At 39.0% G+C, this 15,059-nt stretch overlaps 2 protein-coding genes across 2 annotated transcripts in view; one reads left to right on the forward strand and one right to left on the reverse strand.

Annotated features, from left to right (window-relative positions):
• Positions 1–503: 503 nt before the first annotated feature.
• Positions 504–13,556, reverse strand: NUDT21 (nudix hydrolase 21). The gene is made up of 7 exons (XM_020892755.2): positions 13,299–13,556; positions 9,564–9,764; positions 8,650–8,713; positions 4,384–4,473; positions 2,806–2,881; positions 2,016–2,130; positions 504–781 (listed from the first exon to the last, which is right to left on the reverse strand). Exons 1-7 carry the CDS (start codon positions 13,412–13,414, stop codon positions 760–762), a joined length of 684 nt encoding a protein of 227 aa, XP_020748414.1. The 5' UTR covers positions 13,415–13,556; the 3' UTR covers positions 504–759.
• Positions 13,557–13,741: 185 nt separating this feature from the next.
• Positions 13,742–15,059, forward strand: part of OGFOD1 (2-oxoglutarate and iron dependent oxygenase domain containing 1) — a 32,260-nt gene continuing 30,942 nt past the window's right edge. The window contains exon 1 of the mRNA XM_020892753.2: positions 13,742–13,970. Coding sequence (XP_020748412.2) covers positions 13,817–13,970 — 154 coding nt within the window. The 5' untranslated portion in view covers positions 13,742–13,816. The remainder of the gene's footprint in view (positions 13,971–15,059) is intronic.

Raw genomic sequence — 15,059 nt, forward strand, 5'->3', positions numbered from 1 at the left:
TTTCACAAGAGCACAGATAATAAATACTTCCATTATGGGGGGGGGGGGTGGTTAATTGAGCCCTGGACCTCTTTTTATACCAATTCCCACGACTTTCCCCGACCCAGTCAATTTTAACAGTTTCCTGTATGGCTAATGTCTGTTGCTTGTGAAATAAGGTCTAGCTATGCTGGTATAAAATGTACTCATCAGTAATATACTTGGAGTTCTGCTGTGATATAACTCATAAAGAGTGTAAAATTGGTATAGCAGTTGCACCTTGGATTCAATCAAGCAAATGTAGTTCCCCAAAGTAACAGACAATCCTCATCACAAAAATCTACAACATGGTCTTGGAAGTATATCCCCAAGAATGGTATCAGAGTGAAGAGTCCCACAGGCTTGACTGACCTTAATCTGCCATTATATCTTAACATTCACCTGCCTAGTTGGGGAAAAGGAATCCTTGGCTGTATGAATTTTACAAGTTTAATGTGAAACTAAAAAACAAAACAAAAAACATAGAAAGAAGTCCACTTTCTTTAATGTTGTACAAAAAATATTTGTGTAGAACCAAAAGTAAACTAAACAATATCACATTTGTTTTCAGCACAATCTAGCTTTTCATATTAACTTTACTATTCAGACAATAGAAAGCAGGAGGTGATTTCAGGACTGGGAAAGAGAGAACACCAAACAAACTTCAGGGACATTTACTCTCCACTGCGCGTAGCTGTGCTCACAGAGACGGCTTCTCTCACTTCTCTGCTCTGCAGCAACTCAGTTGTATATAAAATTGAACCTAATTTTAAAAAGAACAATATCTTTATTAAAAACAATATTATTTACATTTTTCCTACCTTAGATAAATTTATCTGGACATTTAAACTCTCCCTTGATATTTTGGGCATTTTCTACATAGACACCCTTTTCTTCCACTTGTCACATCTTACGTTCAATGCTGCTCAATACTTATAATTTTTAAAAATTCTAATAGTGTAAGTTTGATCATCCACTTTCCTTGAGGGAAGCAGACATTTATACCTCCTTGTATTCTGACCACCCAGCCCAATTACTGTTACTTGACTGTGTTTAAATAAATGAATAACATGACTCTTTTTTCACATCCCATACTTCGGCGTGTAACCCATCAACAGACCAAAGCAGAGGAACAAAAGAGGAAGTCTGACTTCTGAGCCAGAACAGAAAGACCAATTTCACAGTAAACACACTTTCACAGAAGGCCAAGAACACAACTGAATTGTTTTTAAAGTAACATTTGTTAAACACTTAGCTGGCATTATTCTAAGCACTTTATTACATGTTATTTCACTTAGTCCTCATAAATCTATGAAGCTGGGTCTACCATCCCCCTCTACAGGTGAAGAAATAGGTATAATAATTTGTCAGACCACACTGCCAGGAAGCAAAGAAGGTGGAATTCAAATCCACACACTGACTGTAGAGTCCACATTATTAACCATTATGTTATTCTATGAGTCCTATCTGTTATTGACAAGGACCTCAACCAGTACAAGTCAGTTGAAAAAACAAAACAACACACATTTCTCATCACTCCATCTGCCTTAAAAAAAAAATTAAACTCCATGTAAAAATTCAGGACTTAATCCTACATGCCCCAACTTGGACCTGAATAGATTTCCCAGTGAGTAATGAGAATACTCATTACAAGAGATTCAATTCTCCACAGTTTTATATACATAACTCCCATCATATTTATTATATATTGTCAACTATGATTTTACCATCTCTTCTTTGAATGAAGATTTCAAACTTACCTGTGGAAAATAGCAGATGTGGAGAAGAACAGATGCACAAATACCAGAATGTCATGCTGCAACTTAAGGTCTGAGGACACAGTCATCTTTGGCTTAATCTACACAAGACCTAGGGATCCATCTACTGTCTTAGTTTCCTTGAAGACCAAAATTTATGAACTATCCCTCAAGTGGCTTGAATTTTTTTTAATCCAGCAGTTTAGATGAAGCAAACACAAAAAGCCCAACTTTCCATACCTGCTCAAAAGCTGGGGGAGGCTAGAAATGATGGGTCCATATCCAGGTGCATTGTCATACAGTTCAAATAGTGGTGCAGCTACCAGCTTGTAATTTTTAGGGACTGCAAACAAGGCTAAAACAAAAACAGTGTTCATCAGCTAAAATAAAAACAGTATTTGTTTTCTATACTTTCTTAGATAATCACTGCTTCTACTTCACTAGTAATCATCAATTTTACATTTGAGAAATTTCTGAGGAAAAAAAAAAAATCTCATTAACACATTCTGGTGGTCTTTCAAGCAAAGGTCAGTCAAAGCTTTGAAATGGACTCTAAAGAAATCCATGCTGTTAACAACCAAGAGCATCCTATGAGTGCTGGCTCTGGGAGAAGGAGGAGGAGACCTTTGATCTTCTAATTTATTTTGAATTCCATTTTAAAAGTATCAAAAACCAGAGTAATTAGTTGTTAATGTGCACAACAGAGCTAAAGATTCCATTAAAAAAATTCAATTCATCTGTCTCCTAAAATTTTCAGTTTACCACAATGTGAAAATCAATACCAGCAGTTGAACAGTTATTAAAAATACTATAATCTGATATTTTTGGCTCTAGTTACTTACTCTTCCCCTGTAACATAACTGGTATATGCAAGAAAAACTAGGTAATTCTGGATAAAAATGGTATGTGCTTTTAGTTTTATGATAAATCCCCAAATTCAAGTAACTTGAGGAAAAACACAAATAGAGGTACCCTTGAAATTACACTACAGAAGTTTTTAGATGGCTGCCTTCAAAACAAAGTAACTTACCTTTCTCTTGAAGCTGAACCAGAAACAACTTCTTATGTTCCTTAGGTTTTGTAATATGTGCAGGAATATATGGGTACTAAAATAACAAAGAGAATAATTTGTAGTTGCCAAGACATCCCTGACACCTCCCATGCCTCCACTGACCAACTTTTCCCATTTCAGACTTTAAGCTCAAGTATCAGGCCTGAAGACCAACTTCTTTATAACCCCAACAGAATTTTAACATGTACACCATGACTTCATCTATTTCTTATGTGTTTATCCCCCAATACAGTGTAAACTGCCTGAAGAAGAATCCTTTCTAGTTTTCCCTTTACCTAATAGATCTGGTACCTAACGGATGAACTAATAAATACAAGCTTTAATAAATATAAAATATCAAGCAGTAAATGATTCAGTCACAGAAACAACTACAGGTTGACAAGTTTAAACACAATGAAATTTTACATATTTATAATAAAAGTTCTTTTAAAAACTTATCATTACAAAGTTAAATTTGCTAGAATCCTGATGTACACCATGTTTACTAAATAAAAAGTTTAAATACAATGAGGTGCTCGACAGCAAATTTTTCCCCACAACCACCACACCCCCAACATGGGACAATGCTGCAGGAACACTGGATGAGTGGTCTCTGTCAACTGAACAAAGTCAAATTGTTTGTGAAAATGGAGAAAACATTTTGAAGAATGTAAAGGAAGAAGAGAATTACAGAGGGAGGGTTGCTATCTGAGAAAGAAGAATTTTACACAGAGAATTCTAAAAGTCTAAGATAAAGATTTCTTTTTCTTCTCCTGTGCACACATAATGAAACTTCTCCTACATCCCCCCATAATGCATTCAGAGAAGCCTACTTTCCTTTCTGAAGTATTTGAGGGCAGGGGAATTTTTAAAAAAGTGCTAAAAACAGGCATAACGGGATAGGAAGATAAAAACAGAGGCTGCCAAAAGGAGGTATCAGCACCCCCATTTCTGTAAGAAACTTGTGCAAAGAGACTGAAGTATCCTTCCCATAATGATACAGCTAAGCAATGAAGCCAGGATTTAAGGAATCTATCTAACTCTTACCTAATTAGAAAAGCCTACTTCCCACTGTGCCATCCCAACAGAACCTAAACAGTCCTCCGACTACAGTAATTCCATACCAGAGCCATCCCTAGGGATTAATGAATCAAGACGGCTAGCTAGCCCAGGCTTTGGGGTACCTTACATGATCATGAAAACCATGCACACTGGCCATCAGAGATCCAGTGAGAATAGCGTGCTTCAAAACAGCAAAAGTGTGGACAGCAGGGACGGAGCAGTCAAAAGGAATAGGATTGCTAAAGTATGACCATGAGCTAATTGGTGGGGGTGAGTGACAGCTAATGGGATTTGTTCACTTTTACTATGCTATTTCTGTATATATTTGAAATTTTCCTTTAAAAGAAAAAATGCTTGACTTTTATTTTTTAATTTAAATTAATAAGACAAAAAAGGAAATTTCAAGTCAAATTATATTACGAACTTTCTAAATGGCTAGAATTAAATCAGTTTCCTATTTCCCCAAATGCCCAGCAAATATAACTGAACACTGACCTGAGGAGGTTCAAAATTTGGTCTCCACCAGTTGCCAATGCAGTCATCGATGACCCAGTCCTGCAGGACTCCATCTTGACGACCCAATATCTGTCAAAAAGAAATGACAGAGCCGGTAAACTAAATATACATACCAATGAATATCCTTCTTCAGTGAAGAAGGTATTTTTCACAACACTCCTAATAGAGACAAATAGCTAATATGCCCCCCATATAAATTTCCTTTCTATAATTTATCTGTGTCATTCTGCCCAAGACATAAACTATTCGTTCCAAACTGGCAAGCTAGCAACAACATAATGATGGAGGACCAACCCAGCTGTTCTGTGTCTTGGCACTGAAAACCAAAGATTAATTACCTATATCAGCCAACGGCACACATCAGTTTTCTAGAATCAACTACAGCTTTTGTAAATCACCCACCTAACCAAGCTACAGAAATAAGTATGCAAAATTCAGTTTTCCTTTCTATAAATCTGTATATCATAAGATTAATTTAACTTAATCAGAGCTATGCTCTACATATTTTAATTAGCCAAAAATGGTTTTACAAAGTTCATGATGAGAAAGAGCAGTTAACTGTCCCACTTTACCATTCCCACTGGCTACAACTTTCAACTCTTAGCCGTTTTCCCCTCTGATATTTGCCTCCATTTTTAAAAAAACATTCTTCTTGTTTTTAAATAAACTGTTTATCTCAGTTTCAGGTTTACAGAAAAGTTGAAGCCTAGAACTAGGGAAGCTCTAGAACTCCAGCTGTGAATCAGAGCTGAGAGCATCTACAAATTGAAGAGACTTCCCAAATATCCCACAGCCAGTTTTCCCTACTATTAACATGTTACATTAAGATAGTGTTTGTCACAACCAAGGAACCAACACCAATAACCTTATTGTTAACTGAAGTCCATATTTTCATCAGATAACCTTCATTTTTACCTAACGTCTTTTTTTCAGTTCCAGAATCCCACCCAGGATATTACATTATATTTGCATTTCTCCTCAGGCTTCTCTAAGACTGACAGTTTCTCAAACTTTCCTTATTTTTGATAACCTTCACAGTTTCGAGGAGTAGGAGTTAGGTATTTTATATTATAGAATGTCCTTCTATTAGACTAAGATTTCAGGTAATTGGGGAAGGAAAATCACAGAGGTAAAGTTTCATTCTCATCACATCATTGCAAGGGTACATTCTATTAACATGATTTTGATATTAACCTTGATACTACTGGCTGAGGTAGTATTTGTCAAGTTTTCTACTGTACTTTCTAATAGTTACATTTTTAACATTCTTTTATGATCATTCCTTGATTGCTTTTCATTTTTAAAAATCTTTTAAAAAATTTAACACCCTCTACTGTGGAACAAGGCTTTAGATCTTAAAATCATATTCCCCACTCATACTTTCTCTTCTACCATGCTCCCATTGTCAGTATTTAAATCAATAGTCAGTATTTAATATGACTTGGTGAATCAGCAGAGCATTTATTAAACTATAATTACACATCCCTACTTGAACAACTATCCTTTCCTTCAGAGATAATAACTCATTTCATTCACTATCACTAATTCATTCCCCACATTCTCCACAAGAACTTAAATTTCTTCTCAATTCAAACATTAGTCTATCAAATATTATTCTATTTTTCTAAGAGACATTTTTCTATCATCCTGCTTCAATCTGTAGTTGCTCTCAGCCCCGATTCACAGATGGAGTTCTAGGGCTTCCCTTGTACTCTCCTGCGTTATTAGTCCTCTCTATATTCTTAACGCTGCCCCTTCTTTCTTTGTTCATTCTTTCATTTTGGTGGTGAATATCCTCCACTAGCTTCCTAAAAAAAGGTACAAAACACATCACCTTTTTAGAAACTCTGCCGGGCTGGAAATAACTTTATCTGCACACTTGACTTATAGTTTGATTAGATAAAAAAGTCTCAGATGGAAACTATGTACTTTCAGATTTATGAAGGTATGCTCCATGATGACTTAGCTTCTGGTATTGTTTCTGGGAGGCTGATGCCATTTCTGACTTTGATGTTTCTGTATTTAACCCAGGTCTACCCATTCCTTCTCCCCAACTTTGGAAACTTTCAGGATTTTTCTCTTGACCCTTTTTCAAAAGAGAAGGCCAGTAGGTCTTTTCAATCCAAAAACTGATGACTAGGTTTGGGAAACTTTCTTGAATTATTGCTTGCTAATTCCTTTTCCTCTGTTTTATTTATCCAGGTTAGATTTTAATTTTTAATTGAATTATAGTTGCTTAACAATGTTTCAGGTGTGCAGCAACCCAATTCAGCTATACATATAAATCCTTTTTCAGTCCTTTTCCATTATAGGTTATTACAAGATACTGAATACAGCTTTCTGTGCTATGCAGTAGGTCCCTGTTGTTTGTACAGTTTATACTGATCCTTTTCTCTTACCTATGTTCTTTTTGTTCTAATTTCTGGTATATTTCAACTCAATTTTTTAACTCGCTACTCAATTTTTAATTCTGCCTTGTAAAAAAATTACTCATGAGTCCTTTTTTGTTGGTTATATGGTCTTTTCTGCTGTTGCTGTTACTGTGTAGAACAGGCACACTGTTCTACAGATACAGTATCTCCTTTTATCACATCAATAATATTAACTATAATTCCGCTGATAACTGAATTTTCTCTTTCTGCTAAGTTCCCTTTGCTTCTTTTGCTGTTTCCTGTTTAGACCGTTTTCCCCAAAAGCCCAGTGATACTGGTTACCTGCTCGCAATTAAGGGCAAAATAAGCTGCTTAACTGACAACTCTGTGTACATAAGTGACAAGGCTACTCTAGTTCTTTGGGGAGATTCCCAAATATTATCTACAATCAAAGTATTTTTTGGAACTCTCCATTTTCTCCAGGAAAAAAAAAAAAACAACACCCTCTAATCTTCAGCCTGGGGTGTGTAAAACTAGCTGTTAACACTATCAGCCGAGCAGAAGTCTCACTATGTAGGACGTAACCTCACTTACTCTCCCACCTCCTTAACTTGTCCACTGCTTAATGTTTTCCAATTCAACCTCTACCAAGAATTAACCAGCAGCCAGTCTTTGCCTAAATGTAAAGTAGGGAAGATGATCTAGGTACATCAATAATCTCATGCAGACTGCCCGTCAATTCAGCTTTCAGTCCATGCACACCCCCTCTTCCACAGGCACCCCCAATTCCTAAGCTTTTCTGATGTTCTAGAGTGCTGGGTCCTTGACTAGTCTTCTGGCAGGCTGAGGTTTTAACTAAGTCAATTATGATTCGCTCATCTGCCTTCTACCTTCAAACACTTTTTCCTTGTTACTGTCTCATTTTACACTCCATCAACCTAGTGGACTTTTATCTTTCTAAAACCCCTTTAATGTTTTTTGGTGGAGTTATAAGAAAAAGCTGAGGTAAGCAGGTAGGTCCAATCTACCGTATATAAATCAAAGTTCAAACACAGCACAATATTTAAGAGTAACAATGCATTTTAGAAATACTAAAAAGACAAGTCAAAGTGAAAGAAATACAGGTTTTAGTTTTGTCTCTATTCTGTATTTGCCAAGGATTTTGCAGAGAATATGTATTAGTTTTGTAACTAAGGGGGGTTGCATGCTAAGAAAGAAAACTATTTATTAATGAAACAGCCTACAATCTCAAAAACCTCCAGCATCTATATGCATCTGGCCTCACATCTTTACAGACAAGAGATTAGAACAGCTTCTAAAAGTAGTACAACCTGGGCAAAGCCTAAAAGACATGTGCAAAAATGAAAATAGGTATGTAACAGGAATTACTGTCCTGTCAAAATTCCGACACCTACTCTGGAATAAAATTGCCTGCATTCAAATCTCCAGCTTCACCACACACTAGCTGTAAAACATTAAGGAAGCTACTTGCACTCTCTGTGCCCTAATTTAGCAGTAAAACAGGATTAATGGCACCCACTTCCTAATGCTGTTATGATGTTTAAACAAATTATGCATGTAAAGCACTTAGAACACTGCTTAACAATCAATACTCAGTAAATACTGTTTTATTAACCATTATTGCTACATCAACTATTTCAATGGAAAATAATGCTATGACAAAGTATAAGTTCAACTTACAGAAAATAAACATTGTACTAACACTTTAAGATTTATGTGTTATTTACAGAAAACTAAATATTTAAGATAAACTCATCCTTTTCAAGGCATAAAAAAATCTGACTATGCATTAAGTTGATGGTATTTAGATGAGCATTAATGAAATTATCAAAGTGGTTAAACAGAAAAATACCTCTGTCATTAAGCGTTTTAGTCCTTCAACTTCATCTTCTCCTGGATTAAGCTCACCACCAGGTCTGTATAAAGGTTAAAATTTCAGCTTTCAACTTGTATTAACAAATTTGGTTAACAGGAAAAACACAATAATTACTATTTCTATCAAGTAGCTTCGTAACACATTTCGGTGTCACATAAGGCAATTAAAGCAAACAAACGTCAAATGGAGGGGGAAGAATGTGCCAGAAAACTGAATGCATGTTCATTCACAACATTCACAGTACATAAACCCTAGTCTTAAACAAAATATGTACCACAACATAAACATCACATAGTTGCTGGAAACCAGTACATCCCAATTTTTTCTCTCTGGAAGTTATCTAGTGGTAATGGAGTCTAGAAATGCCCAGAGAGCAGTGGACCCACATTCTCTAGATCTGAAGAATGCGTATTTTTAAAAAAAATTCCAAACTCTTTGAGAACACTCTTTTTGGTACGATCTAGTCAAAGAGTTGTGGACTAAACATACTGAGAGATTTATAAACTTGAGAAAACTAAACAATCATCTATAAAAATGTAAAGCATTTTAAGAATAGGAAACACTATTGATCCTAAGCAAGAAATAATATCAATTGTTCTCAGTAATGCTACAAAGACATCTAGAAATTGAACTTGGACTCGTTTTGTCTCATAGGGCTTCTCTCAAGCTCAATCATTAGCATCAATGATACACAGAAAAATGAAGATTTCTATTTAGACAATAAATGAACACTGCAATGGAGGAAAAAAATGCTTTCGAATTTTTCTCTTCCAAAAGACTCCAGTAACAGCCGTGTTTGTTGAGACAAATGATTAAGAGCGAAAGCTGTATTTTAAAGCTGCATAAAACAGCCATCTTATTAAAAGTTGTTCATTTCCAATGACACTTACAATTTGAAGAACGTTGTTCCCAGCTGTAGCAGTAACACATGGGGTAGCCGGTGCTCATGGACAATCAAAACCCCTTCTACAGTCCTCCTCATGCCAATTTTATCAAATTCTTCCCTCATGCGCTGAAATCTGGCTGCAACAGAGCTGTCCTTCTCATAGAGGGGCTCTTTTGTACCAAAAGTGTAATTGGTAAGAGGGTACCTGCGATCCAAAGACAGATATCTGAAAACTGTAGACCATAAATTACTAGCGCAGACACCAATCACATGAAACCTTGGTAAAAAGTGTGTATATATTGCACTTAGAGACAAAGAATTTGAACAAAGTTAAACAACTAGTTAATAAGACAGCAGAGATTAGACTCTAGCTCTCTGGACTCCCAAACCAGAGCTTTCATTAGCTCAAGCTGCTACTTCCTACTTGAACTCTCAAGTACAAATGACAGTATCCTTAAAGCTCTTATACGCATAGAGGAGTGGCTATCTGAGTAATGCGATTCTCTGGTTTTAGATGCTAACACTGTCAACCTGGCTAATGTGCCCTTGGGCTCCTCTACCAATCTAATCATAAATTCTATTAATCATGGGTGCTAATGGCTGATGTCTTTTTCTACAAACTGAGCCACCACTTTCCACCATCTCCCCAGTTATTTTCTATTTGTCCCAGTCAACTATCGTCAGAGTTTTCTGGTACCTTTCTTCTTCAGATGAACTTTTCTTTCCCTTCTAAGATGTTGAGCCTCCAGCATTTCTTCTATTCAGTATCTTTATTCTTCCTTTCTCGTCATTTCAATCTTTTGCTGACTAGATGTAATATAAACATTCTCTACTTATCAAGAATTCAAAATATAACATATTGAAAAGTTTTCTTCTTGCCTAGTAAATATTTTTTCCTTAAAAATAAGTTTATTTATTATTTCATCACAGGTACCACCTTGTAACCCTTTGATCATAAGACTTACAGAAAGCAGCCTTTGATTATAAGCCTTTGGGTAAGAATGCTTTGGCTACACTTGCCTGTCCCCAACATATCTTGTCTACCAAAACACCTTGTGTTAGAAGTCAACAACTACACAACTAATCCACTAAGCTATTCTTAGAAGGAGAAACAAATCAAGGTTGCCAAAATGTAAAAAAAAAAAATTACTTTAATCCCAGAAGCCAAATTCCAGGCATAAGTGAAGCAGCGCTAAAGCAACTAAAATAAACTATTTCCAAGGTGCTCTAAAGATTTTAGGACTTCCCCAGTAGACTCAATGCTAAATCTAACATCTTCATCATGAGTAGCAGCAACCCCACATAGCACTTTGTGCCCTGCAGTTAAAAACAAAAAGCCTTTATATACATTAACATTCAGTTCTCACCACCTGAATTAGAATTAAAGACAGCTCTAATACATCTCTATTGCAAACCCAGCTCTCACATCAAGAGATGCCATTAAGATGAAATATAAGACTGTTCAGCTGTGAAGTCAGTGGCAGCCCAGACACACCTGTAGTACTCCCATCCTACTGTGAGCTTTGTGAAGCAGGGACTACACCTGACTTCCTCACCACTGTCTACCCAGCATTAATCCCAGTGCCTGCTACAAACTAAGCATTCAGGCAGTATTTCCTCATAAAATACACTGGAGGAAAGAGAACTTATTTTCAATTTAGGCCATTACTCAACCAGGTGAACTGAATTCACAACACAATTCCTTCTGAATACTGTGATCATATAGGAGAGGGAAAGTACTGCAAATCCATTAACTCATAACTTAAATGCAGCAAAAAACAAAACATTTTCACCAAGTTAGTTCAACATAATGGCCTGATGCAAAACGATCGAATAATCAAGCTAAAAGCAAGGTAAAACTGTGAGCACTAACAACCAATGAAAGTAATAAAGAAGCTGTGCTTTCACATTTTTTTAAAAAAACATTTAGCCTTTTCCATTTCACGGGAATACTATGAGGATTTTTCTAAGGTGTGATATGAAATTAAAATGCTATAGTTAGTGTAATAGCTAGAAATATTAACTTGTATGTGTATGCTTAGTCGTTCAGTCATATCCAACTCTTTGCCACCCCATGGACCACAGCCCAACAGGCTCCTCTGTCCATGGGAACGTCAAGGCAAGAACACTGGAGTTGCCATTTCCTCCTTCAGGTGATCTTTATGACCCAGGGATCAAACCTGTGTCTCCTGTTCTGCACTGGCTGGTGGATTCTCTATCGCTAGTGCCACCTGTGATCCGTTAACATATACAGTACTACTTGTATGAAGTGAAGTGAATTCGCTTTGTTGTGTCTGACTCTTGGCGACCCCATGGACTGTATAGCCTGCCAAGGTCCTCTGTCCATGGGATTCTCTGGACAAGAATAATGGAGTGGTTTGCCATATCCTTCTCCAGGGGATCTTCCCAACCCAGGGACTGAAACTGGTTCTCCCGCACTGCAGGCGGACTTTAGTGTCTGAACCACTAGGGAATTTCTATTACTTGTATACCATCTACTAGTTCCAGATTTCATAAACCCAACATTTTTATTACCTAAATTTCCATCACCTGTTCTGTCAAATAAAGCAAAACCATCTTTTCAATTCAAATCCCTTTTGAGTAAATTTCATTTATTTGAAGATAAAGTAGAGAAACACCTAATGTGCCCTACCAAAACACCAGAATCAGTAAATCCTTGCATCCTTTAAATACTGACCAACATAAACTGCTCATTTTCCTCCATTAGCTCAGCACCATGGTGCCTCTCAAACTCTCAGGAATGATTTTTTTTTTTTTTTTAAGAAAAAGCATACTGATAATTTCTTTAGCAAGACATAGCCCAAATTTCAATTTCCTGCCACAGATTACTTTTGAGAGTGGCTTCGAAATGCAATGGCTCGAAGCGCTTAAAAAATAAGATGTTAAAAGTAAAATACAGCCCACAAGGGGTTCTCTGGAGCTACATTTTGGTCCTCTCCAAGGACTGAAAGGGCTTCCCAGGTGGCTCAGTGGTCAAGAATCCGCCTGCCAGGCAAGAGACGCGGGTTCGATCCCAGGGTCGGGAAGATCCTCTGGAGAACGGAATGGCAATCCACTCTAGTATGATAGCGTGGAAAATCCCATGGATAGGAGCCTGGACGTCTGCAGTCCCTGGCACGCCGAAGAGTCAAACACGGCTTAGAGCCTGAACTACCATCTCCAAGGTCTGAAAGCCCCAGCCCCTTCCCAAAGCTGGGGCCTCCTGGCTGCTCGGATGCTGTCGCTGCGGCAGCGAGAACATGTAACGGAACACGGGGGAAGTCAGACAGCCCTAAGCAGATGAATAAAATGTATTCAGGAGCCGAAACTCAAGAAAGCAACAGAGGAAAAGACAAGCCTGCGCGTTATAGCTAGATCTCGAAAGCTTACTATTAAAGCAAAGCCTAAACGGCAAAAACGATACTACGTTATACCACTCACAGCAAATAAAAACACACAAAATGCCATATACGCGCCGTTAAAGGATAAACACCACGGTTTGCGGCTGGTTATCTCCACAGACGTGGGCAAAGAATGAGTTCAAAGCGTTTTCCTACAATGAATGCAGGGGCATGGAAACAAGCCATCTTTCCAGGAAAGGGAAAACCCTCTCAAGTAGTGCTCTAACCTGTGGCGCTGGAGAGTAAGGAAGGGGAGGCCGCCGAGGGCGCGCCATTAGGGGCGCTCACGGCCAAGGGGATGCAGACAGAACCGCGCGCAAGGACCAGGCCGCACTTACAGGTTGATGGTGCGCTCCAGGGTGAGGGGCTTGGTCTGCTGGATGTACTTGTTGCCGAACTGGGTGACTCCCCGGGGCCAGCCGGTCTGCGAGCGATTGGGCGGCACCACGGACATGCTGGCGAGCTCGGGCACTAGCAGCGAGCGGAAAACGGGAGGCAGTGAGACTTCCCCTGTGTGAGCAGCGGTTATCTGCGTCCCACTCAGCAGCCGCCGCCAGCCATTAACAAGAGAACGCCGAAGAAGGCGTACGGACGCCGGAAGTGCACCCGGAGCCTCTGGCGGCAGGAAGTAGAAAGGCGGTTTCCTATCCCCAACGATCCAATCACTGCTGGGATGACGGCAATATCTGGAGCTCCCATTGGTAATTCAGGTATTGGTTCCGCCTTCCTCTACCTCGGTGCTTTCTATTGGATAGCGGTAGGGAAATACGGGCAAGGAGGCATTCTGGGAATTATAGTCTCTTTAAGAAAAGAGCTGCTACTTCAGCCTGGCGTAGGTCTTGTAGCTAGCGAAGAGATGAGCGGAAAGCGGCCTGCTGAGCCCGATTCTGACCGGGCGGGGAAAAAAGGAAAGAAGGAGGTGATGGCGAAGTTTTCGGATGCTGTCACAGAGGAAACTTTGAAAAAGCAAGTGGCTGAGGCCTGGAGTCGCAGGACACCATTCCGCCACGGTAAGCGGGCGCTGTGATGAGGGAGGCGCAGCGCCGGGTTGGGGGCCTCTGAAAAAGTCCTGGCAGTCGAGCAACTAAACTACAGTACAGGAGGCTCTTGGAGAGAACGTGACTTTGGCCGCCTCCGACTCTCCTGCCTGGCCTGCTGTCCCTTTTTAATCCAAGTTCATTTGGCTTTAGAAACCCAGTAGAGGAAGAAATGTAGGCCAGGAAGTTTCATGAAGTAAGAGGGCATGCAAGTTGGTGGAAATTCTGAAATTAGAGATTAGCGAGTTAGCATCTTCTTCGCTGTTTGTGCGTCGTTGGGCAATGGGTTCAGCTCCTTACTGTGTAAACAAAGATCAGTTCAGTCTCTCAGTCGTGTCCGACCCTTTGCGACCCCATAGACTGCAGCGCGCCGGGCTTCCCTGTCCATCACCAACTCCCTGAGCTTACTCAGACTCCTGTCCATCACTCGAGTTGGTGATGCCCTCCAACCATCTCATTCTCGGTCGCCCTTCTCCTCCCGCCTTCAATCTTTCCCAGCATCAGGGTCTTTTCCAATGAGTCAGTTCTTTGCATCAGGTGGCAAAGTATTGGAGTTTCAGCTTCAGCATCAGTCCGTCCAATGAATATTCAGGACTGATTTCCCTTAGGATGGACTGGTTGGATCTTCTTGCAGTCGAAGGGACTCTCAGGAGTCTTCTCCAACGCCACAATTCAAAAGTATCAATTCTTTGGCGCTCAGCTTTCTTTCTAGTCCAACTCTCACACCCATACATGACAACTGGAAAAACCATAGCTTTGGCTAGACCAGAGCTTTGTTGGCAAAGTAATGTCTCTGCTTTTTAATATGCTGTCTAGGTTGGTCATAACTTTCCTTCCAAAGAGCAAGCGTCTTTTAATTTCATGGCTGCAGTCACCATCTGCAGTGATTTTGGAGCCTCAGAAAATAAAATCTCTCACTATTTCCATTGTTTCTCCATCTATTTGCCATGAAGTGATGGGACCAGATGCCATGATCTTTGTTTACTGAATGTTGAGTTTTAAGCCAACTTTTTCACTCTCCTCTTTTCACTTTCATCAAGAGGTTCTTTAGTTCTTCACTTT

The sequence above is a fragment of the Odocoileus virginianus genome, chromosome 20 (genome assembly GCF_023699985.2).
Source record: "Odocoileus virginianus isolate 20LAN1187 ecotype Illinois chromosome 20, Ovbor_1.2, whole genome shotgun sequence".
NCBI lineage: Eukaryota > Metazoa > Chordata > Mammalia > Artiodactyla > Cervidae > Odocoileus > Odocoileus virginianus.